Source organism: Leucoraja erinacea, chromosome 16 (assembly GCF_028641065.1).
Source record: "Leucoraja erinacea ecotype New England chromosome 16, Leri_hhj_1, whole genome shotgun sequence".
In the NCBI taxonomy this organism is placed as follows: domain Eukaryota; kingdom Metazoa; phylum Chordata; class Chondrichthyes; order Rajiformes; family Rajidae; genus Leucoraja; species Leucoraja erinaceus.
In genome coordinates, this window is record NC_073392.1 from 18,063,402 (window position 1) to 18,086,344 (window position 22,943).

The following is a 22,943-nucleotide window of genomic DNA, read 5'->3' on the forward strand; positions in this document are numbered from 1 at the left end:
ATATTGGAAGGAAAAACGTTCAGTAAAGTTAGTCCCTGGTGACTAACTAAGGTCCCTAAGGTCAATTTTGAGCGTAATAGCAAAGGGTCTGAATATTTATGTAAATGTGATATTTCAGTTATATCTTTTTAATTACTTTGCAAAAAATTCTAAACACCTGTTTTCGTTATTTCATTCTGGGGTATTGTGTGTAGAATGATGATTAAAAAAAATAATTTAATCCATTTTAAAATAAGGCTGTAACGTAACAAAATGGGGAAAAAGTGAAGGGGTCTGAATACTTTCCGAATGCACTGTAAATCTGGCTTCACACAAATTCTCCCATACATTTTCAAAGTAATTAAACTAGTAATAATGATGATAAAATATTTCTTGGTATTCATTATCGACTGGATACAGTAATTATTCAATTAGTTTAAGGATGAGTAGTGTTAGGGTAATTATTCAATGAAATAAAATTACATCAGGTTTATGTAGAGTGACATAATATGGAGGAAGAAGGCACTCGACCCGAAACGTCACCTATTCCTTTTCTCCAGAGATGCTGTCTGACCCGCTGAGTTACTCCAGCACTTTGTGTTTTTTAATTAACAGCCTGGGCTTGCTAAAGTCACAATATAAATGATAGTTGTTCCTCTCTATAAGTATCCAAGCTGGTTAAAAATAGCCCACTATAGTTATATATTTGAAACACAGGAGTTAGGTTTCTGACTTGGGATACAGAGTGTAAAGTGAAGTCATACTTCAGACTTCTATCCAATCGGCTGCATGATAGCAAATGTAAAATCTCCAAAAACCAACAAGCTCAGCCAATGTAAAAAAAAATTGTTTTTCTTCACATTAATAAATATTTCTCGATGCATTGAGAAATGACAACGTGTTCCTTTACCAGCGTGTCACTTTAGAAAGCGTGCAAAACATTTGCCAAAGAGAATGAAAGACTGAGGCACTTTTTAATCCAGTGGTTACCCACCAGAATATCCCTGATGCATTTGATTGTGTTAGCAAACACCTGAAGAACACAAATAACCCATCCGTGAAATTGAGCCTGGGTCCGTAACATCTGAGTGTGGAAGAGAAATTCATTCCTTTTGCTCCTTATCACTACTGGAATTGTAAATCCCCACTAAAAAGCGTGAGGTTGGAATCGATAAAAAGCTCTGTGTTGAACTGGAACTAAATGATTATGTTTTCACAGCTCTGGTACAGGAGGCCTATATCATCTCCATTCATATAGTTTTTGTATGGTCGCAAAGACTTGACTAAAATGTTATCACTTTGTATTGTACCCCCATGATTCATTTTCAAAAAGGTAGTTCCATTGCACTTTTCATCTTTGCAACAATGAGACCCTTCTTCATTCATCAACTCTTTTAAGTCCAGACTTAAAACTTATTTCTACTCTCAAGCCTTTCTTGAGGTCCTCTGAGGGAGCGATGTATGTATTTATACATGTACTGTTGACCTATGTACCACTGTTTGTCGTAAGTTAGTACCTGCTCTAATGTAAAGCATTTTGGTCAATGAGAGTTGTTTTTAAATGTGCTATAGAAATAAAATTGACGACTTGACCTCCAAGTGTATTACCTGATAGGGATTAAAGAAAAACCTGTTCCAACATAAACATCCAGCAAACTTGTAAGGTTTACTGTCAATGGCCCAGCAGCCTTGATTTTATTCAAATGTTATCATGGGATGTGGAAGTTGCTGGCAACACAATTTCTATCTCTAATTCCCTTCAGAAAATGTTGATCCAGTCTAGTTTTGACACTTCAACACCCATAGTGTTGCAGGACGGTCCAGGAGTTCAGCCATTGACTGGACCAGTTGCCATTTCTAAGTCAGGATTGAAACATTAGTCTTGAGGTTTCGACCCGAAACATCAGCCATTCTTTCTCTCCAGAGCTGCCGCATGTCCCACTGAGTTGCTCCAGCATATTGTGTCTATCTTTGGTTTAAACCAGTATTTCACTTGTGTGAATGGGTTATAATTGCTCAACGTGGTCTCAGTGGGCTGAAGGATCAGTTTCCATGTCGTATCTGGCAAAAACTGACCACCAGAAAATGTCATTCCAAAAATCTGCTTGAGACATACTTTCCAGATCTGTATCTGTTAATTGGAACAAGGTACAACATACTGATTCCAATATCAATTAGAGATGTAAAGGCCACACAGTCGCATACACTATTACAAAAATACATTTATGTTCACAATAGTCACCTCTCCTGAGGCTAATGTTTATAAAATATTAATAATTACATTACTGGTTTGTATTAATATATAATTATTTTGTGCTCCGAATAAGACCCTTTTGCATTAAACCCTTTTGTGTTATACTCATTCACACAGCTACAAGCAAAAACATTATATCAATTTCTTAATGACAGGTCTGCTATTTATGAAGAAATTTTAAAGACAAAACAGACACTGTTATGTTTCCGAACTTCATAAAGTTATTATAATTAATGAAACAAAGTAAACTGATCTTCCCAAACTCTCAATGGGTGCATGTATTGAGATTAATATTGAGCTATTTGAAAGATATATGTCAGATTTGGTTCATGTGCTCAGTTGATTTTTGTGGTGATGCCAACTGAACTTTCAGAAAGGTATAACCAGCCTGGATATTAGATTATCCAAAGAACAGTGGTTAGATGTCTGTGCATGAATGCAAAATGGATTTCCATAAGACAACAGATTTATCAAAACGTCGTGACACAAAAGCAGTCTATTTGGTCCATCAAGTTCAAGCCACCAAGTTGTGTTGCAATTTAATCAATCCTGCCCTTATTTCCATGTAGCACAACAGGTTAATTTCCTTCAAGTGTCCATCAAATATCTTGTTGAATGCTTCCAAAACACATCCAGATTGTGGATTCCAGTTACATTTTCTTATGTTTAATTTAGTTTAGAGTTGCAGCATGGAGACAGGCCCTTCGGCCCACAGAGTCCGCACCCGATCAGCGATCACCCTGTGCACTAATTCTATTGAACACAGTGGGGACAATTTGCAGAGGCCAATTAACCTACAAAGTTGCTCGTCTTTGGAAAGTGGGAGGAAATTGTAGCACCCGGAGAAAGTCCACACGGTCACAGGGAGAATATACAAATTCCACACAAAGTACCTGTAGTGAGGATAGAACCCGAGTCTCTGGTGCTGTAAGGCAGCCGTTCCATTGCTGTGCCACTGTGCCGAACAAACGGTCATTTTTACAAAATATCTTATATCCATAAAACAATCACTTAAATGAGGTAACAGGCAGCCTGTTTGATGTTTGTTTCTTATAATTAATCACAAATAACTCGCGAGATTATCAGCAGATAAAGAGTTAACATATTTATAAAATATTTATAAAACTCAATTGATAATGTCTGCTGTTGGTACCTGTCTTGCTTTGATTTATACAAACACCAGTTTGTAATAAGTAGCAGAATACATTTTGTGCCAGCTTCAAATTGACGATATTCCTAGCCCATTTAGTGCACAGGTCATGCATGCAGCTCAAGCTACAAGCAATATAAATAAACGGCTGCGTAATTAAACTGTGGAAATGGAATCAGATTAGAAAGCATTGTCGTCTTTTCATTGACCTTTATGGATAGAATCATGAAGCATCGAAACCCAATTATAAATATTGCATTAAATTTGTGATTTCAATAATATAGGCTCAGGTTGACTGAAAGCATTCTGCAAAATCCTCACGCTATAATATTGGCATCTTTATGCTTAACACTTTCACATGCAAATATTTGTTTTTCTTATTTGCATGAAAATATCAGTGCAGCTGAAATTAAGAAGGGTACTTCTCCGTGGATTGTCACCTTGTCGTGGTGGAGAAGTTTGTGTGGTCCTGAGATCCCGAAAGCTATGCCGTCTGGAGCTATGCTCCTGGTATGGTCACCAATGGTGGTAAGGTCAAAGGGAAGAACACTGACAAAGAGCAATCCAACCACAACCTCAACGGTGGAACAGGCGGAGGATGATGGCTGACCTTAGTGGAGCTTCACAACATTGGGAAGGCGGATGAAGGCTGCAGCAGAATAGGGTCTCTGGTCATCTTGGCCTCCATGCCACTGGATCCTGACCCAGATCTGTCAAGGACTGCCTGTGCACCAGTCTCCCCACGTTAAATAAAGTCACACACTAGCGTCCTCCAACCCTGGAGACACCCATGGTCAGCCATGACCGAAGGGAGCCTAAGAAAAAAGGAAGACTGACCCAGAACATCATCTGTCCATTTCCATCCACTCCACAGATGGCCTGGCCTGCTGAGCTCATCCAGCAGATTGTCTTTTGTTCATTTAGATAGCAGACAACAGTAAAATTGTCCAGACCAGAGAGTTTTTTAAATGCAAAGTAACCATGTTTTACCTTCAAAGTTCTCAAAGCTCTTTATTTAGCAATGAAGTGGAATGTAGTCCGCTTCTTTGTGATGGTTTTTATTAAAGGAAAAATTTGGTTGGGAGACCAGAAATTCTTGCTTTTAAAGTGACGTCAAATACTAATGAACATTATCTGAGCTAACTCATAGTATCTTGATTTTACATCTCATTTGGAAGTTATTTAATGCTGGGGCAGTCATTCAGTAAACCTCCTTTAATCCTGCACACTCAGAACTTTGTCAGATATTCTGGACTATTAGATTTAGACTTTCGGCCCACCGAGTCTGTGCCGACCAGCAATTTCCCAGTACACTAACACTATCCTACACATTAGAAACAATTTACAATTTTACTGAAGCCAATTAACCTGTAAGTCTTTGGAATGTGTGAGGAAACCAGAGCACCCGGAGAAAACCCATGCAGTTAAAGGGAGAACATACCAATTCTGTACTAGACATCACTCATAGCCAGGATCGAACCCGGGTCTCTGGCGCTATAAGGCAGCAACTCTACCGCTGCGCCACCCTGTTATTCCATTATTGTTCCTTCAAACATGTAATTTGCTTTTTCTTTAAATGTTATGTACAATATATTTTAATGTAAAGCCTATGTTCAAAGATGATATGGGAACAAGCCCAAGGGCAAGTTTAAAGAGCATGTCGGAAACAGAACCCGATACGTTTCAAATGAGTGCAGTTAATAGAATCAGATTAAAGGAAGCATGAGAATGGGACCTCCAGTGAATTGATGGGGAGCATTGAAACAGGTACACCAGTGAATGGAAAACATCCCCAGGGAAACTTTGGAAACCATTGATGCCTCATAAAAAGCACCGGTTTAGGCCATTGCAAATGTCCTTTTGCCTCTTTCCTTTCTTTTAGTCATGCTAAATAGTCGGAGAGTGGATTTTCAGAAATATAAGTTAGTTTATGTATTAAATTCCCGCAAGGGTGTTAAATGCACACATTTCTGATCCTGTTGTACAAATACTGCCAGTAGAGAAAGACTGGCAAGCTTGGTGTGTGCCACATCTGCGTACATGTCTCCTGTATTTCTGTATCCCTCCCAAAGATACTGGAAAGTACTGTGGATCAAATTAGCAATTTTCTTAAACAGCAGGAAATCTCACAATGAAGGTCAGCATCCTTGTTCAAACCTACCTCGTCATGTAAACTGGTAAACATTTGGATCATGTTTGTCATAAAGGGACACACCTTAGGCTAAAGCTACATGTTAAACCTAAGATAGATCACAAAGTGCTGGAGTAACTCTGAGGGTCAGGCAGCATCTCTGGAGAAAAGGAATAGGTGACGTTTCGGGTCGGAACTCTTCTTTAGACTGAGTCTGAAGAAGGGTCTTGAACCTTTACTCCAGCACTTTGTTTCCATCTTTGGTATAAACCAGCTTCTGCAGTTCCTTCCTGCACATCTAAACATGTCTTAGTAGAAGCTATGTGAAATGAAGAAATTGTCTTTCTACATATGCCAAGACCCTTGACACTCTTTTACAGGTCTTATTGACTTATTGTCCATAACAGCACAAAGAAAACAAGCACCCAATATATAATTATCCTGCTCTAAACTGGCATTTGGTGATTTATCAGGCCAAAGAAAGCAACATGGATAGCTTCCTATTGCCAGCCGATAATTAGAAGATTGCAGAAATAAAATTACGCTTTTAAAGAACAAAATATGTTGAAGTTTAATTTCTACTTTTTTTTATCTTTGCTGTTAGAATACTTCATATAAATTGTTAAATCTATGAAGAGTTGCATTTTCAGGTAAAAAATATAATGTGTGTAAATTCCCAGCAAATTATCAGACTATTGGGGTATTAAATTCATGGCTGAGAATTTTTCTGATCTGAATAAGATTTGTAATATTTCTGCTCTGAAGGTACCTGGAAGGTACAATTATGCTTTCTATTAATGTAATAGACATTTATGCCTGTAATTTGCATATATAAATTACTCAAATACTCCTACATTGCGAAACTCCCTAATTAATGAGTTAATAAATTATTCTAATTAAACAATTAAAAATACAGATTAGTAGTGTTTTTCTTACAACTAAACAAAATCATGCTAGAAACTGAATTGCATCATCCCTTGGTGAACTAAACATGTGTTAACCCGCATTGGGGTCCCTCGGGGGGAAATAAATCAAGAAATTGGGAAAAGATGCATTGTAAACATAGCAATTAAATTTAGTGAAATCATACACCTGAACAGGGTCTGTGCTATTTCAAACATCATTGCTTTAAGAGCATTAGATATTAAAATCACCCCAGCCATAATATCTGCAGAAGAGCTTGCAAATTGCAAACCATTCAGCTCTTCAAATCTGTTCTGTCATTTAACAAGATCATTAAGGTCTACCTGATATTCAGAGGACAGCAACAACATATAGGCATGCATAAATAGTAAATAATAGGATAAAATGCCGAGAATGCTCAAGAAGTCATGCAGCATGTGTGGAAAAACAGAATTTACATGGAGACTAAAGGAACTGCAGATGCTGAAGGATCCCAACCTGAAACGTCGCTATCCATTGTCTGAAGAAAGATCCCAACCTGAAACATCACCTATCCATTCCCTCCTCAGATGCTGTCTGACCCGCTGAGTCACTCCCGCACTTCGTGTTTTGAACATTTCAAATCAATGACCTTTCATCAAAAGTCAGGACTAAGTTCACAGAACAGTGATTGAAAGTATAGGAGGCTTTGCAATTGAAAACTAAAGATCCAGTAAGCTAGAAGAGTGTAGATGCAAAGGGCTCAGATACAGAAGTTATTAAATGTCGCAGCATAAGTGAGCAAAGCTATTACAGGTAAAAACAAGCAATGTGGTCACTCTCCACCGAAACAGAATTCAAAAGTCAGGGAATTATGTAAAAATCATTAGAGCAGGATTAGCTCACTCTTATTGTGCAGTGCAGAGTTCGACAATCCACATCAGCACTGGAGAAAGGGCAAAAAAGATTTACAGGCCATATATCCCTCCAAATTTGTCCTATCCATGTCTGTCTCTTAACTTATGTGCTACAATATGATACAATAGAACTTTATTTATCCCAGGAGAGAAATTAATCTGCCAAGTCATAAAACACAAGATATATTTCTGTACAACTGCTAATTAGAGGTAGGTTATAAACATCGCAGTTTATTTATTTTTTATTTTTTTGACATTGGTTGGAAGTTGCGTACCAAAATCTCGTTGCACTGTGTAGCACCATGTGGATTGTACCAATACTGTTATGTCTGGCGGCTTTGTTTTGTTTTTTTTTTTTGTTTTTTAATTATAATTATTTGTTTTTGCTTCCTTTTTTTTCCTGTTGTCTTTTTCAGTTTTTATTTATTTATTTATTTTTGTTTGTTTGTTTTGTTCTGTTTTGTTAAAAAATTGTATAAAATAATAAAAAATATTAAAACGCAAAATCTCAAAAATCACTGATGTGCAATGACAATAAAAGATATTATTATTATTATTATTATTAGTTTGGTGATACTCTACTGGACTGATTGTAAGAAAATTATTTCACTGTGCATTTGCACTTCACACATCTGACAACAAAGCCCCATTGAAATTTCTTTATGCAGAGTTGGAGAATGGTACTGACTGCCACAGGATATGGTGCAGGATATTAAGGCAAGATGGAATGGGATATAATGAAGGGGTGAGGTAAGTTGGATTATCAAAACATACACTTCAGCAATGAGCAAGTTCACTAACAGTTAGATTCTACATCTAGAGGCCCCGCTCCAGGTTGGAGAGTGCCTGGAGCCTGGGGCCTTACATCATCGCCCCGCGCGGCTTGGAATGGCTGTGGGACTTTGCTAGCGCCCGCCGGGGGTTCCAACAACAAGACCCGGAGCGCGGCCTTGCATCACCCGGCGCGGCATTAATGGCCGCGAGACAATTACCATCGCCCACCAGGAGCTTTGACTCTGACATCGGGAGGGGAATGGGGAGTGCAGGGGAGGGATAAGTTTTTGCCTTCCATCAGTGAGAAGGAGATGCGCTGTGATGGATGTCTGTGTAAATTGTTTTGTGTATTGGGTCTTTTTCTTGTGTGTATGAGTGCAGAAACAACATTTCGTAATGTATTGTATTATTGTTGTATTGTAGATTTATGAGGGGGAAAACAGTTGTAAATTCCTTGGATTCAAATAGAGAAGCAAAAAAACAAGAGCATTAAAAGCAGTAAATCTACGCATTGGTCTGGCACATTGTTCATCTCCACGCATCAATAAATGGACTGAAAAGTTCAGTGTCATACAACAGATTCAAGTGTAGGAGGTGCGCCTCCAAACCAGCAAAAACGTCAGTGTGACATTACAATGTGAGAAGTGGATTTAGGCACTCATTTCATGTTATATTTATAATATTCACTCATTTTGCATCAACTGAAAATACTGGTCCCAGGTTTACAATTAAAAATATATAGATCCTTTTAAAAGCAGGAACAAGCTGTCTGGTGGTGGCCTGGGCACTGATTTTGATACATTTCCTTCACCAATATTTTTCTTCAGTGGACAAGGCTCCTCTGACCTCTGCTGGAAACGGTTTGTAACTGCAGGTTAGTCAGTGTTGAAGGAAGGTAGGGAGGTGTGCAAGGTATGACTGGCTGGGTCTGGCACATAGGATGGGAATAACAGGCCTGCCCAAAGATCCTAGAGAGCAAGATGGCCCACTCCGCTAAAATGTCATGGGTAATCCTCAGCGCCATTTGCGTAACCGGCTTCCGTCATGGCGTCAAGCTAATACAGGGAGATTCTGCTATAACAGGCTGAGAGATTAAAGGATAGACGCAAAATGCAGCGGGTCAGGCGGCATTTCTGGACAAAAAGAATAGGTGACATTTTCGGTCAAGACCCTTCTTCAGTCAAACCATCCTCGAATCCCCCTCACCCCCTCACCCCCCTCTCCCCGAATACACAGACATGGAGCGATCGCCGGTCCCCCTTTTTTTCTTTCTTTTTTTAAAATATTTTTATTAGAAGAAAACATTTTATGGTAAAGTAGTTACATATTATAGTAAAAAACTTTTCATGTACATCAATCATACATTATTAAAATTTTCAATTGTCGATTAATTCTGCTTCTAGTGTTTTTTTTAATATAGAGAGAAAGAGAAAAAAAGAATTACGAATGTCAAAAAAGAAAAAAAGTGGAATGAATTACTGATAATACGTCATTGGAGATAGGTTCGTAGATTATAAAGTATAACTTTTCATCTAATCCTGAGTTCAAGCTTCAGTTGGGTTTCTTCAAATAATTAATGAATGGAGACCATATTTTAACGAAAGGTTCTTAGTTTGTCCATTAAGACAAGTCTAATTCTTTCTAGATGTAGGGTCTCCGACATTTCCACAATCCACATTTTAATTGTGGGCGTTATAGGGGCTTTCCAAAATTTTAATATTAATTTTTTCCCAGTTATTATACTGTAGTCAAGGAAGTTTCTTTGGCTTGTTGCGAGTGTTAAACTTTGTTTTGATATTCCAAGTATTATTAGTTTTGAGTCTGGATCCAATTTAGTATTAACTTCAGAAATTATTCCAAAAATATCAGTCCAGAAATTTTTAATTTTTGTACAATTTGCAAAAGTATGTGTTAAATTGGCCTCTAGGTGCATACATTTATCACAAATAGGAGAATTATGTGGGAAGATTCTATTTAGTTTTATTTTGGAGTAATGTACTCTGTGTAAGACTTTAAATTGTATTAAAGCATGTCTGGCATTTAACGAACATTGATGTATATGCTGTAGACTTTCGTCCCAAATATCTTTCGTTATAGGTTGGCCAAATTCATTTTCCCATGTGTATCTATATAATTCCATCAATGGTACCTCACTGTCTAAGAGGGTGTTATAAATATGTTATTAATTTTTCAGTTAGGATGCTTATTCAAACATTCATCAAGAATTTCTGGTTCCCTAGTCCTATAAACTAGTGTATTAGATTTAACATAATCTCTAATTTGTAGATATCTGAATAAATTATTTGAGTGTAGTCCATAGATCTGTTGTAACTCTTGAAATGAAAGAAATGAAATGAAAGAAAAATGCCTTTCCTATAAAGATGTCCAATCTTTTTAACTCCGTAATTTTTCCATTGTGTGAAACCTTTATCCAATATGGATGGTTTGAATAAAGTAGGTATGTTGCAAAACTTACCTTCAGTGGCGCTGCAGTTCTGCCGCTGCCCGTGTGCGCGACTTTGGCGCCTTTGAGGGGGGCGGGTTTAAAACGCGATTTTCTCTAGGCTGTTGAAATTGATGTTGTTCAGCCAGCTTAGTTGCTGATGAAAAATTGCTGCGAGGTTTGTTCGCTGCAGCTATTTTGAAACTAAATTGTGTTATTTAATTGTTATAGTAGATTAAAAATCATCCTCTAAACCCCGACAACGGGACGGATCTCATGTAGGGGACAACGCAAGGTTGTTTATTTTTACATTAAAAAGGGCTTCTTAAGATCCCTTTATACAAAATGTTATGTTGCGAGTAGCTGACTTGGGGGCCCATCTGAACTGGCGTATCTTTCATGCCGACATGGAGTACAAATTCACCGCAATGGCAACGTTCTAAACCAGCGCGCTCCACAGAATCCCATTTAATGGCGGATTTAAATGGCCATTAATTTACAGCAATTGAACACAAATCCCTTCCATTTGGCCTATAAATTAATGTCAGAGATTTAAAAATCATGTTTTATTGTGAATTCTTGTGTGAATGTTCTTTGGACACTTAGGCTATTTAAAAATGTTAATCTTTCCTTAAGAAATGGATAGATGTTTAGATCTAGTAATTGAATTTTGGAATTAGCTACAATTGGGTAACTAACTAATTAGATGCTTTAATTTCAGGTCATCCAAGTAAGATTGTTTAATATTTGTTTCAGAATGCTTCAATCTATAATAACTAAATATTTCTTTCAGTTCTCTTAATTTTTAATAAAGTTATGGGCTTTAGACTGTCCTCGATCACAGCTTTTGTGTTAAGTCAATAGAAAATCAATAGGGAACAAGATGCTAATTTCCGAGTACGAAAATGGCCATAACTTTTTTAATACTGAAGATATGAAAGTGAATTAGGTGTCAAATTAAACTTCTTTTTATGCTTTATCTGATGGGATAAATTGTAGACTTGATTTTTAAAATCTCAAAATTTTGTAACATTGCTAAATAAAGGCCCCTTTTTTTTGTTAAGCATCTATTTTTTTTTTAATTTCCCCCTTACCATTTCTGTACTTTTTCGATAGCTGCCATGACCCATTTGATGTCATCCTTCACCCTGCTCCTGCTCTCGGCCTGCAATGATCTGTCGGACATGCTGTGTGTGTGTGTGTGTGTGAAAGCAACGATCATAGAGCGGCATAGGTGACCAAAGACTTTTGTAGGTGACTTTTCGGGTCGAGACCCTTCTTCATGGGGAAAGAGGAGCAAGAGATATAGACGGTACTAAGGACAAATGAATTGAAGATATGCCTACATCTCCCGTTTTCCTTGACTATGTCAGTCTGAGGAAGGGTCTCTGCCCGAAATGTCCACCTATGCTGCTCTATGATCGTTGCTTTCGTCCGTCTGTCCACGCGTTCGCTCGCTCTTCTCATTTGAACAGCAAAGTCAGGAGGAGACTGTGAAGCCCATGGAACAGCCCAGTACTGCTGATGTTTGATTGAGCCATTCAAATAAAAAACTTTCCTTCTCACCAGAGGCTTAAATGCTTTTTAAAAAGCTAACAGGATACATTGTTGACAAAGAGGAAAGAAGCACCGAAGACAAAACAGATTGCAGATGCTGAAATCTTGAACAAAAAACAAACTACCAGGGGAATTGAGCAAATCAGGGAGCATCTATAGAGGGAAGGAGATAGACTGGGAGAACCTGGATAGGTAGTGCTTTGGGCCAGGACCCTTCTTCAGACTGATTGTTTCAATCCCACCCCGAGACATCACCTATTCATGTTATTTAAAATTGCTGCCTGACTCACTGAGTTACTCGAGCACGTTGCGTCTTTTTTTGGATAAACCAGTGTCTTCAGTTCCTTGTGCCTTGTTGCAAGTCTTCTTGATATTGGAGGTAATAGTTCCCAGGCTCCTGTACCTTCTTCACAATGGTATCAGTGAGAGCCTGTTGCCATGCTGTATCTATCAATCCATCACACCCACACCATCCTGACCACCACACTATGGTCAACAATCCCATGAGTCCCATTCATCATTTGCCTGCACATCTGAATGCATTCTCAGACTGGCGTGGAAGGAACTGGAGCGCGCAGAAGAGTGCTGTAATTGAAAGACTATTGACCAACTCCACACAGACATTGACTAAGGTCACAGTCAGGACTGCGTTGCTGGAGCTACAAGACAGCTTAGATTTGCTCATTGAAAATTACATTTCACCAATCTGACGAAGACTTTTGATTACACAGCACAGAAGGTGGGTCAGGGGAATGCAACAGATATGGTCAAAATGTATTTTCAGATTATGTCTGAAACATTTAAAAAAAGGCTGGTTGCAAAATGAGGCCCTGAAACAAGATCAGTAACAAAGTGAATAGGAAATTGCTGAAGGATAGCAACAAATCAGTGGTTACTACATTAACGATTGGGTGACAATGTAAATAACATTGTTAATAAATTTGCAGGTGACATCAAGATTGGTGGTACAGTGGACAACCAGATCAAAGTTTACAACATGATCTAGATCACTTGGGAATTTCAGTGTGACATGTTAACACTTTGGAATGTCAAACCAAGACTGGACGTGCACAATAAATGGTAGAGCCCTAGAGTGTTGCAGTACAGAGCAATCTAGGAAATTCCCCGAAAGTGGCAAGTCAGGTGGAGAAAGTGGTGAATAGGTGTTTGGCACACTTGCCTTCATTGTGAAGGCTGTCGAGTACAAAAGTTGGGACATCATGATGCAGCCTTACAGGTAATTGGCAAGCCCACATTTGGAATAATGTGTGCAGTTCTGCCTTCCCAGCTATAGGAAGGATGCAATTAAACTGGAAAGGATGCAGAAGAGATTCGCAGGGATGTTACTTTGGCTTGTGGGCTTAAGTTACAGGGAGAATGGATAGACTGGGATTTATTTATGTAGAGCTACTTGATGTTATTCTAAAAAGTTACAAGGTGTGTGCGTTTATTTCTCCAAGTCCGTTGTAAAGGGACACTGCATGTCATATAATTGGCTGAATATTAAGATTGCAAACCATAAGCTTGTCACATTAGAATGGTCTGCAAGATTAACATATAAAATGTATTTTGAAGTACTGGATAGCGGGAACTGATTTTTTTAAATTAGCAATGGATGAAATTTGGAGAGAAGGTTGGATGTCAAATATTGACAATGGACAACATGGGAGACTATATTAGATTAATAATTAATGGAGCTGGCATGGTTTTAGGGGATTCGTGTTTTTGTGCAGAAAACAAGAGTCTGGTGAGAAAAAAAATGAGTTTAATCCTTTGCTTTAGATATCGTAGCAAGCTTTGGAAAAGACCATTCAGCTGTGGAAAAGCCTGCAATTTCTATGCAAAACTATTAGTGAGATTAGAAGATACAGAGTGCATGTTTTGACTCAGACAATGGAAAGGAAAAAAAGAGCAGCAACAAAAAAAAAAATGGCATTGTATTTTTATTGACATTTGTTTGGTCCTTTGACAATTTTAATACCATTGCTCATTTCTGGGAAAATAAAATTTATTTTATTTAAAACATTTCCTTCTATACAACAGTGTATTGCACATTGATTTTGGTAAACATTGATAGTTTAGCATTGTTCTTTATATTAAACATCCTGCTTTCGAGTAAATACTATTATCTGTAAGAAAACAATGTTTGGCAAGAAACCTTTACTTACAAGTTAAAAATGAGGCAGATCTTTTGCACTTTGTCACCTCTACCGCTGCAATTGGTCAATTATGTAAAAGGACCAATAGGCATATAAATCATAATTTTGGCCATCATACCTAAAAATTTGGCATCATCATTGCACACATTACAGAAAGGAGAGTCTTATATGATCATGCCCTAATCTGACATTTTTTTACTTTCACATAAGTATGGGGATCTGGAGGTTTCTGCTGATTGCACAATGGTTAACATAAAGTCACTGATAACATTAAAACAGCAGGTAAATTGTGGGTTGGGAAAAAAAAAACAGGTAAACTCATTCAAATATATTAAGTAATAATATATTAAAGTAATATCAATTGATCTGCAAAGAATAAATGACGTTCTTTAGTGAAAACTGCAGCTAACTCCTGGAGGGAGGGAACAGGGCTGGGCCATGATTTCCCAATCTCTGGGAAAGACTGAACAGAAATCAAATTATTTATCTTTGGGGAGAAGAACGGATATGGGCCAGGATGGAGTAGGGAACAGAGGGAATGCACAGAAGGTGAGAAAACAAGATCAGGATCACGATCGGAACAAAGAACACAAAGATGAGGGCCAGGGAATGAACAAGGAAAGAATATGGGGAATAGGGGGAGTCAGTTTGGTGGAGGGTGGGCCAGGGGGTGAGAGAGATTGGCAGGGCTGTTAATGAAAGACAGGATGGTGAGAGGAAAGCCAAGTTTAAAAAGTGAATGGGAGGGGAGAGCAGAGGGGTGGGGTCAGAGCAACAACGGCAAACTGAGAATGCTGTTGAATACAAGAATCCAAGCAAGCCCACATTTTGGAAATATGATGACTGAGCAATGGAGCATTACTAATGTAAGCGATGATGGCAAGAGATAGCTGCTGAAGCTCAGTTAGAGGTAATCACAGACTGGAAGTAACAAGGTGTTGCCACGTGGCATTATCAATGTTCACCCTAATTTCCTTTGGCTAATCTGGATACCCCGAGTTAACTTCCACACTAAGGCACCCCATCACCACCACAAACTACACAAATGTTTGTTCTTAAAATATTAAACTTTAGCTTATGGACTCATCTAGTCACACTTGGGATAAGTTAACTTCCTCCACTCTCTTCACCCTACAACTTAAAAAAACTAAATAGTACTGTGGTTGAACACAGGCTAGGGGTCCTTAAGTATTCATAATTTCGCACATGGACTTTATAATGACAGAACAGAGCAAAAAAAGTGTGCACAAATGCATGCTCACACAACCTCACAAGAAGAAATGTGGTTTAGTTTAATATGTGTGTGCAATTTTAAAGACAGTTGTTCAAATACAATATATATTGGGAAATTAAGAGTGCGGGAAATGTAAAATTCTGCTTTGTGAAGAGGTTAATAAATATTCCACTGCAATAGCCTGATCTATTCCACTTAAACCATCCCCATCCAAGGTCAAACCAAGACACATAATGGGGATTGTAATGAAGTAATTGCCTATTTGTGGAAAGTTAATTTTCATCATGACGCTTGACAGGTTGATTATTGTTGCAGAAGAGCAGAGTGAGTAGCGGAGTTCACAGTTAGCATTTATAATTTGATAGAAGTTATGGGAAGCAAATGCTAGCAAAATGAAATCCAACTATTTTAAGATGGCCTTCTGAAGGAATTGTAATCATGTTGATTTGATCCAAATTTCATCGCACTCAAACATATTTGCATCAATGTGAGTGAAGCAATGAACAGAATTCCAAAATTCCCTTCAAACAATCAAAGTTATGGATGCTTTGTGCCACGTTATAGCACTCAGTGACACCTCAGCTGTTTTTACATATGTATCAACAAGATGCAAACGAGCTTTACTTTCTGAACACAGATCACATAAAATCATCCATAAAAATAAATCATAATGAAGTTAATGAGTGTGATTATGGCAAACTATGTTATAAACAGTCTTCAATTAGCCTGGAACCAAACAATCTAATTAATGTACATGGAACACACATTAAAGCGCTAACATAAAACAATGTAGTTTGATGCCCAGACAGACATGACACCAGATATTTTTGTTAAATACACTGATAGTTTGAAGGCACATTAACCAAAACCAAAGTTGATTACATTTTCTTTTGCTATAGACACTCAGCACCCAACATTAGACCGTTAGACTCAAGGCTGTATTAATGATATTTCCAGTCCAGTTCTTTAGAGCATTGCTTGATTCTTACAACAATTCAAAGGAAATGCATCAGTAAAAAAAAAATGGATATCAATTTTCATTGAATCTTTCCTATTTCACACTGCTGCATATTTAAGATAGGGCACACTAACAGAAGTGGATTTAAACAAATGTCTAGCACGTCTTTTATATTTTATCTTTTTCTAGATAAGCACTGTAGACAAAATATTAATTTTATGTCTTCATAGAAGACACCGTGCATCAAAAAACAATCTATTTTAACAAAGCCTTTCCCCCCCCTTGCATAGAAGCAAGGTGCAGATGTATTTTCATCTCTGCTTTGATATTACAAGTCCTAGAAATATTTTCAGAGATGTTGTAAAAATCAATAAATAAATGCTAACACATTTATATACAAAAAAAATAAAAATTGCATAGCTGAAGTAAGTCCCTGTACATCTGTGCATAAGAGATGAGGTTGGATTAAAGAAGTCCCACCATCTGGTCAATCTGCTGCATGTAAACTCCTTTCAAAGGCAGTGCATATCTCCGCTCACTGGGGACCCTGCTACACTGTGGAGACATTTTCAAAGCAATTAATTTTCATTATAGCAAATTGCAAAAAAGAGCACCCTCCAAAATCATTTGGAATATGAATTAATATTGTAACAAAGTGACTCGCAAATATGTAAATAGCTGTACCTTCTCATGAAGATCATTATTATAACTATATAACAATTACAGCACGGAAACAGGCCATCTCGGCCCTACAAGTCCGTGCCGAACAACTTTTTTTCCCCTTAGTCCCACCTGCCTGCACTCATACCATAACCCTCCATTCCCTTCTCATCCATATGCCTATCCAATTTATTTTTAAATGATACCAATGAACCTGCCTCCACCTCTTCCACTGGAAGCTCATTCTACACCGCTACCACTCTCTGAGTAAAGAAGTTCCCCCTCATATTACCCCTAAACTTCTGTCCCTTAATTATGTTAAAAAGATCAAACACAGTGTACATGATACCACAGCAGCTTTATGTCACACACACACAAACTGGAACAGAACAGTACAGCACAAGAACAGGCCATAATGTCTGTGCCGAACATGATGCCAAGACCACGTAATCCAGATCCCTCCATATCCATGTGCCCATCCAAAAGTCTCTTACAACCACTATCTTAACCGCGTGAAAAATTTGTCCAGCACATCATCTTTAAAATTTGCCCCTTTCGCCTTAAAGCTATGCCTTCTAATATTTGATTATTCCATCCTGGGAAAAATAATATGACTGTCTATCCTATCTATGCCTCATAATTTTATGTACTTTTATCAGGACTTCCCACAACCTCTGGCACTCCTGAGAAAAGAATCTAAGTTTGTCCAACCTCTCCCCGCAGCTAACATACCCTAATCCAGGCATCATTCTGGAAAACCACCTCTGCACCCTTTCCAAACCCTCCACACCATTCCAGCAATGGTGCGCCCAGAACTGCACGGAATACTCCAAATGCAGCCAAACCAAAGTTCTATAAATGTGCATCATGACTTCATCTGCATTGTACTCAATGCCCCAACCTATGAAAGCAAGCACACCATATGCTTTCTTCACCACTGTATCTATTTGTGATGCCACTTTCAGAGACTGTGGACTTGGATCACAACAACAATGTTGCAAATAGAAGAGCAAAAAATGCAGATTGCCCTCAACCAGTGTAGACAGCATCATCAATGAAATGGATATACTACTAGAACCCACCTCCCATGCTCTTGTCAATCTTGTATCTCTTGCATAATGGTAGCAACTTAAAGGAAACACAGCCCGGATAGTGGGGATCCTTGATGATAGTGAACCAACAGGTTTTATAAAGCAACAACTTGATTTCCTGACTCGTATACTCAATACCCTGACTGCTGAAAGCAAACATACTATACGCCTTCTTTACCTCTCTAACTACATATGTAGTCACTTTCAATGAACTATGTACTTGCATCCCAAGACTGCTCAATACATCAACATTGTTAAGAGTCTTGTACACTTTCCGCTAACATTCAACCTCCATATGAACAACTCCATATGCTCCATCTGCTATTTCTCTGCCATGTCAGATAACTGATTTACAACCTTTGACAGCCTTTCTTGCTGTCCACAACTTCACCAATTTGGCGTCATCTCCAAACTTACTAAATAACCCATCTACAGGAATTGGGAAGTTTCATTAAATGGTTCAGGTAAATTATCCATTTGCCATGATCCCATTGCAATTCAAATATATGGAAACATCATGTAAAAAGCTGACTTCAAGGCACAAACGTTGTGCAAAAAACAGGACTTACTTACATTAATGCTGGAATTAGCAGGTCTGTGGTCCAGCTCGCCAGAGTTATCTACAAAACCCTCTTCTTTTGAGGTGGTATCTTCCCATGACTTTTCTCTGAAAATCTTATCTATTGGCAAAATATGGCCTTCTGTTGTGAAAAGATATTTGCTCCCTGATCTGTGCAATGGGTTATCTTCATCAAATAGCTATTCATTCATTCAAAACAAAGAAAATACTAAAAGTTAATTTCAATTAGCATCACAGTGGCAAAGGCATCCAATTTAAACTGATATATTTAGAATTAGCAAATAACCCTCTCAAATATTTAACCATACATTATTAATGAACACCAAAAGTAAAATTATTAAACTGCACCCCTCACTGCAAGAATGAAGAACTTTCAAATTAAGGTTCCCATGCATGAAATAGATTTTGCTATGAGGAAGGAAAGGAGATGGTAGATTGATGAAAGCCAAAGAAATTTACTTTGATGAATCAAATGACCAGTTTGGCATCTTTGCACTGTCCCATGTTTAGACTGTTGTCTAACATTTAAATCTTCAAATGAAAGCCTCTAGTGCCTTTACAAAAACTCGTAGCAAGAGAACACAGATGGGAATGATGAAGTAAAAAGGACATTCTCAATAAGGAGATTGTGTATGAGAACTAGACCATTGCTGTTTGCAGGAAATGTATTTTTATCTGTTATATGCTAGAATGACTTGGCATTTTGACAAGAATGAATTGATTACAAAGAATCATTGTGGATATGCAACGGGTAAACAATGCTAACAAAAATGCTTTTTGCTTTGAAGGATCACAATTGTTGTACATTAATGGCATCAATGAAAGCTATTCAAATGCTGCACATAGGAAATTATTAATGAGAAATGAATTGGAAACAACCTATTAGTTTACAGAGGTGGCACTGAGATAAATGTCACCCAAATCTTATTGAATGGCAGAGCAGACATGAAGGACTGATTGGCCATCTTTTTGTTCCTATTTCTTATGTTGCACTGCAGAACGACTTGTTAAATGGAAGTGAGATCTGCATATCTGACGCTTCCTTATACACAAGTTAGGGAACCATAGATGGGGGAAAGAGAATGCACAGCGACAAAGGGCTGGTAAAATGAAGCCCCAGATTGTGACAAATAGAATTCAAAGTGGAGCAAGTACCAGAATACTCGGTTTGGATACATAAACATAGCATTTTCTAAATGTTATGAAACCAGATTGCAGGATAAGCAGAAATTTACCAGTCTCAGTTTTTAAAGTTAATGCAGAATTGCAACAAAAAAAACCTTAATAAGTAGTTTTATCAACAGCACTGGAGCAGTATACGTTACACTACAACTGTGTAAAGCAATTGAATACAATCTGAGGCATTGTATTTATTTCTGGTCCGATTTCAGGCACGTTACATAAGCTTTGGAAAAATTGTAAGGAAGATGCACCAGCATGATGAGTAGGATAGAAAGTTGAATTATAATTAAAGGTTACACCAACTATACATACGTGCAACCATGAAAAGGAGGCAAGAGTATGCTAGACATGTCTGCATGAAATAGAGAACATAAAGTGAGAAATTATTCCCTCTGAAGAGAAAGGAAAGCAGGGAACTGTGATAAGGCAGCAACATTACTGGAATAGTAACCAGATATCCAGACTACTAATCAATGGTTCAATCTCACCAGGAAGCTGAGGAATTAAACCAAAGAAAATAAATAAATACGGACGTTAACAGATAAATTGAAAGGATATGATGACACTAGCAGATTGCTGTAAAATTCAGCTGGTTTGCTGATATCCCTCAATGAAGGACATTTTCCTTCAATTGATTTGTTCCATGTGACTCCAAAACTAGGCAATGTGGTTAACTCCTGAATGCCCAATGAAATTACCAAGCAAGCCACTCAACTCAGAAACCATAAAAGACTAATGACAAAATCCCCACACCCCACAATACATAATCATTGCAACATCAGTATTTATATTATTCTTAGTTGATGTCAGTAAATTGCTTCATACTAAGATAATTTTCATCCCAATAACAATCTTGTTAGAAAATTCTGTATAAATCCAAAGTTGGTGAGTTTCTTAATTGGCATGCACCCAAACCAAGGTTTTGTCATCACGCAACTAAATAATTATCTCCACAAACACATGATTCTTTTTTTGGACTCAACTCAAAAATCTTCAAAGTATTTCATCTGTACATACCATGTCTTTGATACACATGACAAATTTATATCTCAGAAATTACATTGTCCTCTTTCACAGTGCACATTTTCATTGCAAACTTGTGATATCAGTTACAATGTCCCACCATTAATAGCAACGTCAGGCTTAGTTTCATCTCTTAGTCTTACAGCGGTTTCTCTAGAGTTACAAGCTATAATTCAGACAATGGCCCTTGATGGTTTTGTAAACAATAAAATTATTGAATAATGCAACACATTAGTAGGCCTTTGTTATTATTTATCAGTTATTACTAAATTAGCTTTCAACACTGGATTCCAATTAACAACAGACTGCATTAAATATGTTACTGTGATAACCAACTACTTAAAAAAAAATAGAAATGTTTACAGGAGTAACATACCAAATACAAATATTTACAGGTCTCACTGAGAAAGAAGCTCTCCATTCGATCTTCCTTTGACTTGTCTATTACATGATGAAGTGTAGCATAACCACATCTGTTTCCAAATAAAACAGCCAACAGTAACTTAAGTACCACAAAATGTCATAGAATAGGTTCTAACGATAAGCAAAAAGCAGAGAATCAGAGCTAACCGATTCTTGGTTTGTTTTTATTATCCTCTGCAATCATGAATTAAGAGTTGGCAAATCAATTTTAAAAATAACTGCAGATGCTGCAAATTTAAAACAAAAACATAAGTTGCTGGAATCACACAATATTTCGGGGATTACCGGTGGGGGGAAATAAAGTTAATGTTTCAGGACAATGAAATCCTGCGATGTAATACCAAGTCAATACTGATGTGCTGCCTATCCAATGAAATAATGTAGGATATCTTGTGGCTGGAGAAAAGTGTGAAGAAGTAATGGTAAAAGATGACCATGAGAAACACTGCAGATAAGAGAAAGCATGAGGTCCTACAGAGGACAGATAACACATTGATACACAGCCCCCAATAAAACAAATCCTGAAACAGACTGAGACTAGCAGTTTTTGTGGAAAGATTAGTCAAGGAGTGAAAAAACTCTTTTAAAAAAAAACACAAAATGCTGGAGGAATTCAGCAGGCCAGGCAGCATCAGTGGAGGGAACTGGACAGATGATGTTTCGAGATGAGACACATCTATGGACGGATGAATAACTGCCATGATCTGAAACGTCATGGCAGCTCAGTGGCCCGGTTGGTAGAGGTGCTGCCTCACAGCACCAAGCGTTTTGTTATTTTTAAAGCGGAGATTGATAGGTTCTTGATTAGTAAGAGTGTCAAAGGTGACAGGGAGAAGGCAGGAGAATGGGATTGAGAGGGAAAGATAGATCAGCCATGATTGAATGGAGTAAACCCAATGGGCCGAATGGCCTAATTTTGCTCCAATGTCATGAACACGGGTTTGATCCTGACTTTGGGTCAATGTGGACTTTGCACCTTTTCCCTGTGACCTCATAGGTTTCCTCTGGGTGGTCCGATTTCCTCCCACATCCCATAGACGTGTGGGTTTGTAGATTAATTTGCCTGTAAATTTGCTAGTGTAGGGAGTAGATGAGAAAGTGGGATAACATGGAACTAGTATGAATGATAATCAATGGTTGGCGTGGACTTGGCCGGTTTCCATGACATATCTCTAACCTAATCGTTGTCTGTCCATTTCCCTCCACAGATGCTGCCTGACCTACTAGTTCCTCCAGCCCTTTGTTTTTTTGCTCAAGATTCCAGCATCTGCAGACTCTGGCAAATATTCAACATTGGTAAATAAAGGGAGATGGTTGAGTGGGAATAATCAAAATCAACCAAATCTCTGGAGAGCAGTGAACTAAATAATAATAATTGCCAAATAATCAGTATGTCAAAAAATATTTTAAATCTTTAGAAATATTGAGGAATTGATGTTAAAAATTAATTAAACTGTCTGCAGTGCACACATTTTCCATTAACAAAACAGGAAAGCTTGCAGCTACAATGCACTGCAAGGAACGAAACACAGGCCATTTAATAGTG

General features: G+C 37.8%; 1 protein-coding gene across 4 annotated transcripts in view; it reads right to left on the minus strand.

Moving 5' to 3' along the window:
* Positions 1-11,306: 11,306 nt before the first annotated feature.
* Positions 11,307-22,943, minus strand: part of edem1 (ER degradation enhancer, mannosidase alpha-like 1) — a 34,771-nt gene continuing 23,134 nt past the window's right edge. Inside the window, exons 10-12 of one of the 4 annotated variants that reach the window (XM_055647734.1) lie at positions 21,351-21,447; positions 18,759-18,948; positions 11,308-16,993 (exon numbers count right to left, since the gene is read on the minus strand). In XM_055647734.1, coding sequence (XP_055503709.1) covers positions 16,989-16,993; positions 18,759-18,948; positions 21,351-21,447 — 292 coding nt within the window. In that variant the 3' untranslated portion in view covers positions 11,308-16,988. Of the gene's footprint in view, positions 16,994-18,758; positions 18,949-21,350; positions 21,448-22,943 lie in introns of all 4 variants that reach the window. The other 3 variants (XM_055647733.1, XR_008724746.1, XR_008724745.1) reach the window with 3 other exon arrangements.